Source organism: Phycodurus eques, chromosome 11 (assembly GCF_024500275.1).
Source record: "Phycodurus eques isolate BA_2022a chromosome 11, UOR_Pequ_1.1, whole genome shotgun sequence".
NCBI lineage: Eukaryota > Metazoa > Chordata > Actinopteri > Syngnathiformes > Syngnathidae > Phycodurus > Phycodurus eques.
Window position 1 is genome coordinate 22104721 of NC_084535.1, and position 13150 is coordinate 22117870.

Here is a 13150-nt window from a genome sequence, read left to right on the forward strand (position 1 = left end):
TTTCTCCAGGACAGAACAGTCTCATCTGGTGGTCCCCAAAAGGCAAGCTGCCCACTATGAGAGCAATGACGGACGCAAAAGGAATTCTCAGTGCCTAGATGTTGAATAATAGCAAAGGCAGTTCAGCATCAGCGGGCCATTTATTTTTCTTCTGAAGCACAACAGAGCATCCACTGATACAAAATGATGAAGGAACTGCCATTTTCAATGTGATCGTCATTACCAGGAGAAAGATATTAGTAGGCTTTCGCTTCATTTACTTGCTAGACGACCAGCAAATTGTTTAATAATTGCAATAAAAATGGTATTGCTTTAGCTCGATCTCATGCCTTTTCAAAAATCTTGTACAAATGCAAGCGTGTTAGGATTATTATTAAGTCATAAATAAATAATTTACAGTCAATCATTTTGTTCAGTTTTACAATTTCAAGGTAAAATACTTTTTTTGCTCAAGTATGCAATATTTAAACAAATGTAATCTCCTAACGCAAACAGATGATTGGACTCACCAGAATAAAATTCTGGTTTTGGAATGGCCCAGCCAGAGCCCACATCAAATTCTGTAGAGTGACCTCAGAGGGGGTGCAAACAAAAAAAAAAAAGGTTGCCCTCTGACAGATTTGGAGCATTTTTGCAAGCAGTACAGGCAAATATTGTCATGCCAAGATATGGCATGCTGACAGACTCCTACCTCCTATATGTTGAGACAAACATTTATATGGTCTCACTGTCATAATGGACCTCTGAGGGAAATTGTCATTACAATTCGGCCCGCAACAAAAACAAGTTTGACACCCGTCCTTTAGGAAGTCATCAAATTTCAGTGAGAATGATATTTAGATTCTTAGTATCACTGATGAATGTCAAAACAGGTCAAATTTGACCCATATAGTATGTAAGGGGCGTGTTCAGTTGATTGGCCGTCGACAGCTTTGTGTCTGATTTATCGTGTACGTTCATTGTCGTGTGTGCTGATTGCGCTTTCAGAGGCAGACTCTGAGCGGTCGCGTCGAGCTGTGCCTTCAAGTGCATGTCAAGAAAACACAAGTCTTCATAACCGCTTGGATGTAGTGGAGAAGGTGATTTTATTATTTTTATTATTATTTTTTTTAATCCCCTCCCAAATAGTCATTTTCAACTTTGTGATTTGGGAACATCAGGTCTGAGGAAGTTTCGTTTCCCTACTTTTAGTGTAAGCTCTCTCTGTACTACCTAAAAAGCCTCCACGTTTCTTTTCAAGTCAAGAATGCGGCTGATCACAACATCCAGTTTCTGATTCTGAAGTCATTAAGTCTCAAAAATTCATCAAGAACTCTTCTTATACTTCATCTGACCTTCCCTTACTGTTTTGAGCAGTTGCATTATTCATATGAATCAAGGGATCGTATAATTCATGACTGATGATTCCATTATTTATACTCCAGCTCTAAGCACCCAAATATACCCTCTGTATTTTGCAGAAAGTGGAGGACACTGTTGGCAAGTTGGAGGTGGAGCTGGCGGCACTCCTGGAGGCCATTGAAGACCCAGAGTGGCGCTCCCAACTGGACAATACAGGAAAGCCTGTGGACATCCTGGAGGAGCCGGAACACCACACAAGTCCTAAATCAGATGTACACGGAGGGACTTAAGAGGATTTGGAACTTTGAATAACTGAAAAAAAGAGGAGCCTTGCATGACTTCCTTTCCCCATTTTTATACATTACAATCAATACAGTCATATTAACAGAAGGAAACAATGCATTTATGTACTCACCTCGTAGGCGTCACTACGTTTTATGGGCCGGGTGGGCTTAGCCCCCAGGAGGTGCGCAGGATGTGAGCGAACGTAGCACACGAGCACAAATTTCACAAACAGCGAACAAAAACAAGAGAAAAATGCTTTTCAATGTTATTGCATGGATTTAACATGACATAACATCAATCTGTCTTTCAATACAGTTCACAAATACATGACGTATGTTTACAGCATTACTCTTATTATTATGAATATTGTTCAATAATTACAAATATATATCATCTATCTATGCCAGTGACATACAACGATGCACTGACAGGCAGAACAATGAAATGCTCTTTCATTCGCTGGCAGAAGGGACAATAAACTTTCATACAACAAAAGTAGTATATCCTGACTTTCTGCGAGTACATCAGCTCTGTGGTAAATTGAGGCAACATGATCATTATTTCTGTATTCATACTGTTTTCATTATTATTATTTTTTTTTTTGGGGGGGGGGCTGCCATGACAGTTTTCTATTGTAAAAGGTGGCTCAATAAAGGTTGATCGAATTACTACTACCTAAATAAAAAGCTCAAATAAGTCTTATATGATGCAAATGAACTGAAATGTTTTATGTTTCATTTCCAACAGGGCCGGAAGAGTGATTATAACAAGGGCATTATTATTCACTGATGATAATCATTGGTGAATACGCTCATGCATAAAGTTCACTCTAAAAACCTCTTCATCTTTATGTAAACAAGCAGGACCTTCTCAATGCATTTCAGACTAATTAGCTCGCGTAGCTAAGTAGCATGGGACTTGCTGTTTGCTGGAATTAACTCTTCCTAGCAGCAGTGATCAACTTATTTTCTTGACAACCTTTGTATCCGTCCTTCCATCCCTAAAATAGGCCGAGGGACACCACTGACTCACCTCTACCCGTCTTCGACAGAGGTTTTATTCAAAACAGACACAAAAAAAAAGAAAGCCAAAAGGCACCTTCCGGGAAGGAGTTTTATTTCTTTACGAAAGCAGTTGAAGCAGCATGTTGTGAACACACAAGCAGTTTCAGTAAGTTTACAATACAAGGCTTTTCACCAAACGCCTAATAAAAATTCTGTCGCACAAAATGATGCACTGCAGGATTGTATGGAAGATAGGAATAACATAAATTGCATCGTAAAGGTAACAGGGCACCAACTTTCAAAATAAAATCGACCCAGTTAAAAAGAAATCGACACTTTTGCATACCTCGAGGACATCGACTGGACCGCGGCTGATTAGGAGACATGATTTGCTGGTCAAATACGAGCACAGAGTGCTTTGAAAACACCTACGAGCATCCAAACATTAACAATTAAAAGGAACATGAGCGATGTCCATCTGGGAATGATCACTGCTATCCAAAAACAAAACAACAGATTACTATTGAAAGCTACACCGAATCATCAAAATCAGTTATCCATTTACAAATAATTGGCATTCAGCATAATGCACACAGGCTTGTATTTATTTAGTGTAGAATGTTTTTAATGAACTCCACCAACTATTCAGTATTTTGATCGTGCGAAAAGGAAACCCTCATTCCACTCACTCCATAATGAGTGACTTGGTTTCTTTCATTTCCTTCACCTTGTCATAAATGCCTGTATTTGTTTACTGTCGTCAAACTGCAGTCGCCATAATAACAAGTCATCAACCTCAGGGAGAGCCCGGAGGAAAAAAAAAAAAACACTCTCACTGCTGTATGAACATTAAAAGTATCAAGACAAACTACAGGATCCCAGAAGGTAAACCATGCCATACAACGATACCATGCCATCTAAGACCAGGTTTATGCACTTCTGTACAGTAAAACCACCAGAAATAGTCACGCAGGCCAGTTGCACTTGGGGTCAACAATGGTGAGAGTATGGAGGTATGCTATCATCAACAGCTTGTGCATGCACAAATCAGCCATTAAAGCTCAAGCTCCAGGCGTTGGCAAAATCAGGTTTATACTGTCAAGGTACATGCAAAAAAAAAAAAAAAAAAAAAATGTATATGACAGACTTGGATGATGCTACGTATTGCCTCATTTAATAATGCTAGTCACTCTTATTAAATTTTTGGGAAATGCGCTAATGTTTTTTTAAAAAGACAAATTTACATTGGAACATCATAATTCAAACACCCCAAAGATATAACTTTTATGAACCAACACAATATGTGGGGGTATTTGCCTCAAAAAGGTTCTGAAGAATTTCATGTCAAATGTCAGCGTACCTCACCACCAGGCATCAAAGGATTAACTGCCTGTGAAGTCAGAAGGATTCAAACCCGCAATCTTGTGACATTACAAGGGTTCCTGGATAGATGAAACGTTCTGCTCCTAGGGTGGTGTGATCCTAATTTGTACATAACTCAGAACACATCATCATTAACCTACAGTAATGTAGTTGTAAAATCATGTTTACAGGAAATATTTGTATGAAAAACACTTTAAGGCCATAAAACACCCACAGACAAAACTAAGTACAGCAGTACTGAGCGTACTTGTTTGCGCAACGTGTTAACGTATTTTTACGCCGCAGCGCTAATTAGTTCATTGTTTGCCATTCATAACCGCGAAATGCTAAAATTACAGTAAATATTTGCATGAGATATACTTTTAGGCCACAAATATGAAACAATCCAATGAAAAACTGCAAGTATGGTGGTAACTGAGCATGCTTTCTCCTGCCACATGACGACGTATTGTTACGCCTCACAGCGTTTATTATTATTTATTTTCCTCACGAATCCAAACAAATCAAAGGTTGTCCGACATCCTGTGATGAATTGCGTTCGACCCTACAGGCTCCATTGTAAGATGAAAGTTGATTAGCCAAAACTAGGAATCGGCTTTCTTCATTATCATTACAATCATGGGAAAATGTAATATATTACTAACTGCTCCCAACACTAATAAATCTACCAGACTACTGTTGAAAAGAGTTAACGCATTTCCATTTCCATGACATAAGCCAATTTTAATCTCCTATATCACCTTGAGACATGTGCCTGTGGATGACGTAGAACAACAAAAGGAGGGTTCAACAGTGGATTGCAAGCTTTTAGGCAATTCCTCAACATTCTTGCATTGAAATTACGCTAAACTAAGCTAACAACCTCACAGGCCGGAGAATTCTCTCTTTTGCACGTCATTAAATTCCCCGTTTCTACATCTTGGCAATATGATTGTACACTGGACTGTTAAATCCATGTCATACAGAAAGAAGAAAGATACATTCACACACTTCCCGAGAAATGGATATGCAAATGGTAGAAAAGCTTTGGCCTATGTTGCCTACAAGATGTGCCTGCACACTTGGAGCTAAAAGCAGAATGAAGCAATACAAAGGATTGACTTCACACACCTCCTCCTTTAGTTGAGTTGACATATGTCGCGTTTGCAGCCCCACATAAAACTGTGGTGAAGTTATTTACATACACAATGTATGCTATTTACATGTTTTTCATTTTATGACGGGTGGATCATTGCTACATGTTCTCAAGTTTAAAAGAAAAATAACGGTCCCGCCTTAAATGCACCACTATCACGATGGTAATACTGGACTTTGATTGGGAAAACAATTTGAATTACTGACATCTTGTTAGTTTAATCCCCTGGATGAGCACTGCAGGAGGGCGATCTAGAAAAACAAAATATTTTGAGAAACAGACTTAATTTTCAACTTTTTGATATTTACTCCGAAAAGCTACTTACCTTAAGTCAGAGCATACAGGATACTACGTCTGAGATAATGCATCTTTACATGGGTTCACTGACTTTGTAGATGCAATCAATAAATTATAGTGGATATAAATGAAAGCCTCTAAAATTCATGGTTTAAATGTGAATAATGCAAATAATCAACTACTACTACTTAGCTTGCCATTGTTGCCTAAACGCCAATGATTTTCTGAAGGTGCAGCAATATACAGTAAGTACAGTAAGTATGCCAATACATAAGAAGAACAACAATTACTCTGAATTAGAGCATTCATGACATAAGAGAAGCCAGGGGCAGGAGTGAAGTAGAGACAGGCTGTAAAACTGTAAAATTGCCTGTGCATGTTGAATTATTCAGTCATCCTAGGCTCATTTTGAAGAGGAGGAGAGGAGAATCATCTCCACTAAAACCACCAAAGCAACCAAAATATCGTGAACAGCTATTGCTCAGGATGTCATCATCTTTGCCGAGCATTCTGCTTCATCTCCTAGTGTGTGGTACTGTTTGTCATGCTGTGAATGAAGTGTAACATTGCATAGAAGTTGGAGCATTGTGAAGGGCGGAGAAGGAGGTGGAGAATCTGCTTCATTCTTGCCTTACCGGGGGAAGGGTGCTACAAAAAAAAAAAAAAAAATTTAATTGGGTCCTGCAGTGCGTCAGTTCCTGCTGCTGTGTGCTTCCTCCCCTCCTGGCTACTGCAAAGGGGAGTGGGGAGAATATATCTACTGGCATGGCACTGAGAGATCTTCATCCTGTATCCTGCACTGTGAGCTGATGTGACACTAGCAGCTGCCAGGGGAGGAGCACACCGAGCCACACATGCTCAGTTTTGAAGAGGACTCGGGCTCTGGTTCCGCTTCAGGCTCGGCAGCGTCGTCGTCGGTGCCGACGGCCTCCGCATCTCCATCTCCACTGGCATCGTCACCCCCAGCCTCACTATGACCCTCTTCTTGACGCTTTTTCAACCTGAGAAAAAAAAAGTTAAAATCATCAACTTGCATTAAATATTTGACACGCTATTTTTAGGTCCCAGAATGTGAAGACATATTTGTAGAATGGAAGACAATGTTGAAAGTTTAATGAGAGAACTTCTGCTCTGATATCATGCACCACATTATAAATAGAACGTATCAATAATCACCTAATTAGGACAAAATGAGTCATTTCTGAAAAAGAAGGATTTCAATAATGCTGCAGTGTCATAACTGGGCTGATAATAAATGAGCCAATAATTTAAAGAGGCACTGAACCAAAAAGGGACGAGATGCAACTAATAATTGATGGAACGGAATTCATGATTTACCACAGTATACTGTACTGATATGAATATAATTTAAAGTCCAATGTCATATCAGACTATTGAGGACTGAATTAAAACGTTGTTCTTCAAACAGTCTTAATTCCTTGTATCTGCTTAGTTGCTTTGCTTTCTTGCAGATTCAGAATAAAATGCAATTATGCCTTTTTAGATGAAGTCTTCCTTCCCCCCCTTAGGCAAACTGCCATTGTCCTGTTTTATCGACTATCACTAACTTTTAATGTTATCATTATTTTTTAAATTTAATTTGCTGAATGCAACAACAAAATATAATTTGCATGACTCTAAAGACTGGTTTGGACTACTCAGGCAACTGCCTAAATTACAATAATTGTTTTAACAATCCTATAAGGACCAAATATGGTACTAGACTGCTACTCAGTAGAGCGGAGAAGTCCGTACCCAGGAAAACTGGTAATAACCGGTTCATAACGGAAGATGCAATTATGATTCTCTGATGGACGCACCCTCACTACAGCAATATAGTCACACAAAGGATGAAATAAATTATTCTTTCCGCAGCTTCATCCAACTTCTCCTCTATTTAATGGTGAGTAGTGATAATGGTTACTTAACCCTTACTTGCTTGCGGAGGAATACACTACCTTTAACTTTTGGCAAGCAGGAGAGGTAATTCTGTTTCAGTATGTCGTTTCAAGTGACCCATATCACTGTTTACATATACTAAACACATAACACAACCTGCATTAACACATTCCCAAAATGCAAGTAAACAACTACATGAGTGGCGACATCGTCAAGTGACAACAATATTTTTTATTTATTTATTTATTTATTTTTATTAACAGTTACAAATGTGGATAAAATTGTTGGCACCGCTCTGTTAATGGAACAAAAAAAAAACCACAGTGGTCACAGAATTAACTTGAATCTGACAAATGGAATAATAAATGAAAAATAATTTATGAAAATTAATCAGTGAAAATCAGATGTTGCTTTTGAATTGTGTTTGAAGAGAATTATTAAAAATAAAACCTTGACAAAAAGGATGGCACCCTTAATATTCTGTTGTCCAACCTTTTCAGGCAATCACTGCCGTCAAATGCATGTCCCAGGTTTGAAGGGTGCGTTGTCCAGACGGCATGATTCAGCTCCTTCCACAGATGTTCAATAGGATTGAGATCAGGGCTCATAGAAGGCCACTTCAGAAGAGTCCAATGTTTTGCTCTTAGCCTTCCTCTGGTGTTTTTAGGTGTGTGTTGTGGGTCATCCTGTCGCAAGACCCATGACCTGTGACTGAGACCAAGCTTTCTGACACTGGCGAGCACATTTCTCACTAAAATACCTTCATAGTCTCAAGATTTTATTGTACCCTGCACAGATTCAAGACACCCTGTGCCAGACGCAACAAACCAGCCCAAGAACATAACCGAGCTGCCTCCATGTTTCACAGTAGGGACAGCGTTCTTTTCTCTGTATGCTTCATTTTTGCATCTGTGAACATAGAGCTGATGTGCCTTGCCAAAAAATTCTATTTTTGTCTTGACTTGAATAATTGTGGCTTTTCAAAGTTTCTGGGAGAATGTCCTATGGACAGTCGAGACAAAACTGGACTGACTAGTTTTCCTGGCTGCCCTTAACTCATTCACTGCTAGCCTTCCCAGTTAACATGGATATTTGACTTCTAACGCTGTCAATGGCAGTGAATGTGTTAAATATAGGTAACCTTGCATTACTTCAATGGGCGCAGTCAGCAATCATTTTCCTTATTCATCCATGCTCACTGCTGTAGTTTTCATTTAGTGCAGGTGTTTTTGTTTTTTGTTTTAATGTGAGCACAATTACTGTTGTTGTGCAGATGCACATGTGCCAGGTCGATCAAATCTGTTGGCAGAAATTCATATCGATACACATCAGATTTTACCCACATTTAGAAGGGGCATGATTCCATTCTGAGGGTATCCGATTTCGTGTTTTTTTTTTTCTTTAGAAAACCATGACCCATACCCAAATTGTGCCACTTAGCTCAGAATTGTTACTTTCACCAAGTGGTATTAAGCCAGCCTCAGTTAGTTGTTGATGCAGCTTTGCCTTACTTCTCACGGTTGAAGATCATGAACTCTTGCTGCACCGCTTCAAGGCACTCCTGTAGATAGTCGTTCTCCTGTACGAAAGCAAAATCCAACACATCAAGTGCATCCATCTTTAACATCTCACACATCAACATCATCCTCATTAATGGCGTGAACAAACGTCAACGTCAGTTTCAATCAAATGATGTCGTAACCTCTGATACCAGCTTTATTTTCAGGTTTCCCCCCACGACGCGTCATGAATTGTCTTCCTCTAATTGGATGTTTTGCCCAAGACAAAAATAGCAGCTCAAATTTCCGAAGGCTCTTGAGGCCATGACAACACCACTGAAGGCTTCATAATTTACTAACCTTGGTAATAACCCAGCATGAGAACAAACAGGCTAGATGGATACACACTCCCAAGTTTCTCAACTGTGCTTGGTGGGTGTGCACATGGTGAGGACATTGTACAGTAAAATGCATACATACTGGGCTGACGTTAATATCACTGATGCCATAACTGTGTGATGGGAACAGACTGTTACTCAATAACACAGAGGGGAAATCTGTGTTGAATGATAGGATGACAAAGTGGAAAAAAACAGCTCAAAAAATAAAGCTATGGGTCTTGTTTGACATTGTATTAATTTCATCATTTTAAATTTGCTAATTACTCTAAAGATTATGTATGGTGATGATAATGATATCTAAGGCTAAGGGAAGGACCTTGAAGTGAATTAAGAATATACAGTAATTAATATAGAGACTAAAGAGGCTGGAGGCACTGCTGGGAAGACTTTATGGAGAGGTTTATTATTGTAGTTGTAGTTCGCATCATACTGATATACATTTTAGACATACTGTACGTTGCAAGTCTTTATATTGTTGCCTGTAGGTGTATGTTTTTAGACTAGAGGAGGAAGCCGGATGAGCCAGAAAGAACCCACGCATGTACATAAAGGCCGCCCTCTTTCACCAACTCTGAAGAAATACAGTATTTATTAAAGTCTAATATGTTGCATCATTGAAAAGCTCAAATAATTTATAACCCAAAACACAATATAAGGCACTGCAATACTCGGAAAGTTCACTGAGGGCTACATTTGCACAGCATCATTGTAAAATAGTTGCATAAGACTTTGTGACTTCACAGGAAGCTGGGTGAGACATAAAAAATTTAAAACTTAAGATAATGGTGAAAAGTATAGCTTTAATTAGTTAAATCTTGGGTTGTAATGTTTGAAGACAAATGAGATTATAAAACCTCAACCTCAAACGAGTGTGAACTGAAAACAGTTGATTTGTTTCCATGATTTTTTTTATTTTTATTTTTTTACTGTATATACTCATACACAAGGGAAAATCTAATTTATACAATGTATATTTTTGTGGCCTATGACACGAAAAGCAGACAGCACATATAGAGCCATGCAAGGTTAGATGTGACAGTAATGGAGCATACAAACTGAGCTGCACTCCTGCGCTGCGGTTGGGGGGTTCAGTGCCTTGCTCAAGGGCACATTGAGAATGGTCAGGATACAGATTAGCATCTCTCCAAAATCTAGTTGCAATTGTTATTTGAACAGTTTAAAAGAGCCCAAGACCTATCCTATTTTTATGAGTTGTTGTTTGTTTGCTTTGTTAGGTTATTCCAATATTTAAAAACACCACTGATCATCGGCGCATCAATCATAAACTACAGAATGCAATTTCCTTCGAAACAGCATGTGAATGAAGTTCTTAAACTGAGTTGGAACGCTGTGGGTGTGGAGTTAGTTGAATTGTTGAAATGTAGAATGTGATACCTAAACGTTGGAATGGTTCGAATGGTTCGGTTTTTTTGATATACAATAACATGTTTTCCAGTGTTTACACTGTTAAACTGACTGAGTTGACATCAGAAAAAAATTACTCACAGACTGTGAATCTTTGCTGTTGTCTCGAGACCGGTTCTTTGCCAGTCTTTTCTTCTTCTTGTGAAGGGGACGTGATTCCAAGATCATCTCCTCCAGCTCAAAGGTTGGGTCGCAGTGGAGGCGACCTTTCTACATGATCGAATGAAGAATCCAAAGCAGAGAATTAGGGAAAAAAAACAATACATACATCAGTGATATAGGGCTTCAAGGTAACAAAACCTTGTCTTGGCCAAAAAATATAAAGAAATAGCAATAGGAGGCGACAAACAGTTTTTATTTTAATAATTTAGTAGCTACACTTGCTCTTGATGAGCAGGAAAAAGTATTGTGTGTATTTGCGTTGGGATACTCTAAACTAACATTTGGAACAAATCCGGCTTCCATCTTCTTTTCATAAATGGCATCCCAGTTGATGTCTGCGAGGTAGGGAGACGTCTGCATGTCAGACAGACTGGAGAAACGATGCTCAGGGTTCACTGTAAGTAGCTGGTGGAGACACACACACACACACATAAACGCACACCATTTTTGCTGCAGTCACAGCAGTTTCCAAATAAATCAAGGCTAATGGGTGTACTTGTTTTGGTTAGACTCAAAATAACAATAAGCCAAAAATACATTCTTCACTATACACCGTACTTTGCTTCGGTGTGTTGTGTACACAACTCAACCTTGTGTGCTGCTGACTATTTATAATAGTGGACAAAAGAAGCAGGGATCTCACGTCTTAAATCATGGCAAATTCAAACTTTTCCAAGTGAAAGTCAAATCAGTTCACTACGATGACGCTTCTAAATCTGATGGTGAACTTTATAATATTGCAACACAACTGCTGTACTCAGGAATGCAATGCAATACATCCATCCATTTTCTGAGCCGCTTCTCCTCACGAGGGTCGCGGGGCGTGCTGGAGCCTATCCCAGCTATCTTCGGGCAGGAGGCGGTGTACACCCTGAACTACTTGCCAGCCAATCGCAGGGCACATACAAACAAACAACATTCGCACTCACATTCACACCTACGGGCAATTTAGAGTCCCAAATTAATGCATGTTTTTGGGATGTGGAAGGAAACCGGAGTGCCTGGAGAAAACCCACGCAGGCACAGGGAGAACTTGCAAACTCCACACAGGCGGGACCTTGGATTGAACCCCGCTCCTCAGAACTGTGAGGCTGACGCTCTAACCAGTCGTCCACCGTGCCACCCACAATGCAATACAGCAAACACATTGTTTTCTTCCTTGGTAGGTATGGTTGTTGCAAGCTAGTGTGTGTTCTTCTTATACAGGATGTGCACCCATCGAACATTTGGAGACTAAACACTCCAAAACCCTTCCGAAACTGCCACATTAATCCATTAACTGGGACTTGCCTTATTTTTCTTAAACAGATTTACTTTCCACTTTGGATTCCTTGCTCTTTTACAAAGAATTTGCAAAAACACTCATTAACTAGGCTTCCACTGCACTTGAACTAAATTAAGTAGAAGTGACGTTTTAGCTCATGTGGATGCACAAACCAACAGGAGGCAGTGTTAATCCAATCAGTCTTTCGTTTAGTTGGACCTGAAATTGTATCTCAACTACAGAGGACCATCTTCGTTGAGAAAGAAAATATTCGCTGATATTGCGGACCGTGTTTTACTTCACGGGTAATATGGGGGAAAAAATAATAGTGTTTTGCCTTGGCTGACACACTAACATTCCTGTGCTTTCTCGCCCCTTGTTTATTTGAATACTGTACAGTTTCCTCCTGTAGGCCTATATAGGTCTGTCTCGCTGGAGTCGAGACAGAGTAATCGATTAGCAGCAGAGTGGAAAAGACCAACACCCCATCCAGAACATTCACACAGACACAGTGCATGTGCACACTCGTAGTGCCAAATAATATTCATCTCTTGGTAGCTGGGATATGCTCCAGCACGCCCGTGACCCTAGTGAGGATCAGCGGTACGGAAAATGAATGAATTAATGTCTTACAAAGAATACCGCTAAACTAAAATGAATGTAAACAAATGTTCTCAAGAAAAGTACAGTGGGTACGGAAAATATTCAGATCCCCTTAAATATTTCACTCTTTGTTATATTGCAGCCATTTGCTAAAATAATTTAAGTTCTCCCCACCATTAATGTAAACACAGCACCCCATATTGACAGATACAAACAGAATAGTTGAAATTTTTGCAGATTTATTAAAAAAGAAAAACTGAAATATCATACAGCCATAAGTGTTCAGACCTTTTGCTTAGTATTTGGTAGAAGCACCCTTTGAACTAATACAGCCATGAGTCTTTTTGGGAATGATCAACCAAGTTTTTCACACCTGGATTTGGGGATTCTCTGCTATTCCTCCTTGCAGATCCTCTCCAGTTATGTCAGGTTGGATGGTGAACGTTGGTGGA

At 39.4% G+C, this 13150-nt stretch overlaps 1 protein-coding gene across 2 annotated transcripts in view; it reads right to left on the bottom strand.

Moving 5' to 3' along the window:
• Positions 1–612: 612 nt before the first annotated feature.
• Positions 613–13150, bottom strand: part of LOC133409387 (serine/threonine-protein kinase 32C-like) — a 91052-nt gene continuing 78514 nt past the window's right edge. For both annotated transcript variants that reach the window (XM_061689272.1, XM_061689271.1), the window contains 4 exons: positions 11111–11236; positions 10751–10879; positions 8856–8923; positions 613–6446 (listed from right to left, as the gene is read on the bottom strand). In XM_061689272.1, coding sequence (XP_061545256.1) covers positions 6263–6446; positions 8856–8923; positions 10751–10879; positions 11111–11236 — 507 coding nt within the window. In that variant the 3' untranslated portion in view covers positions 613–6262. The remainder of the gene's footprint in view (positions 6447–8855; positions 8924–10750; positions 10880–11110; positions 11237–13150) is intronic.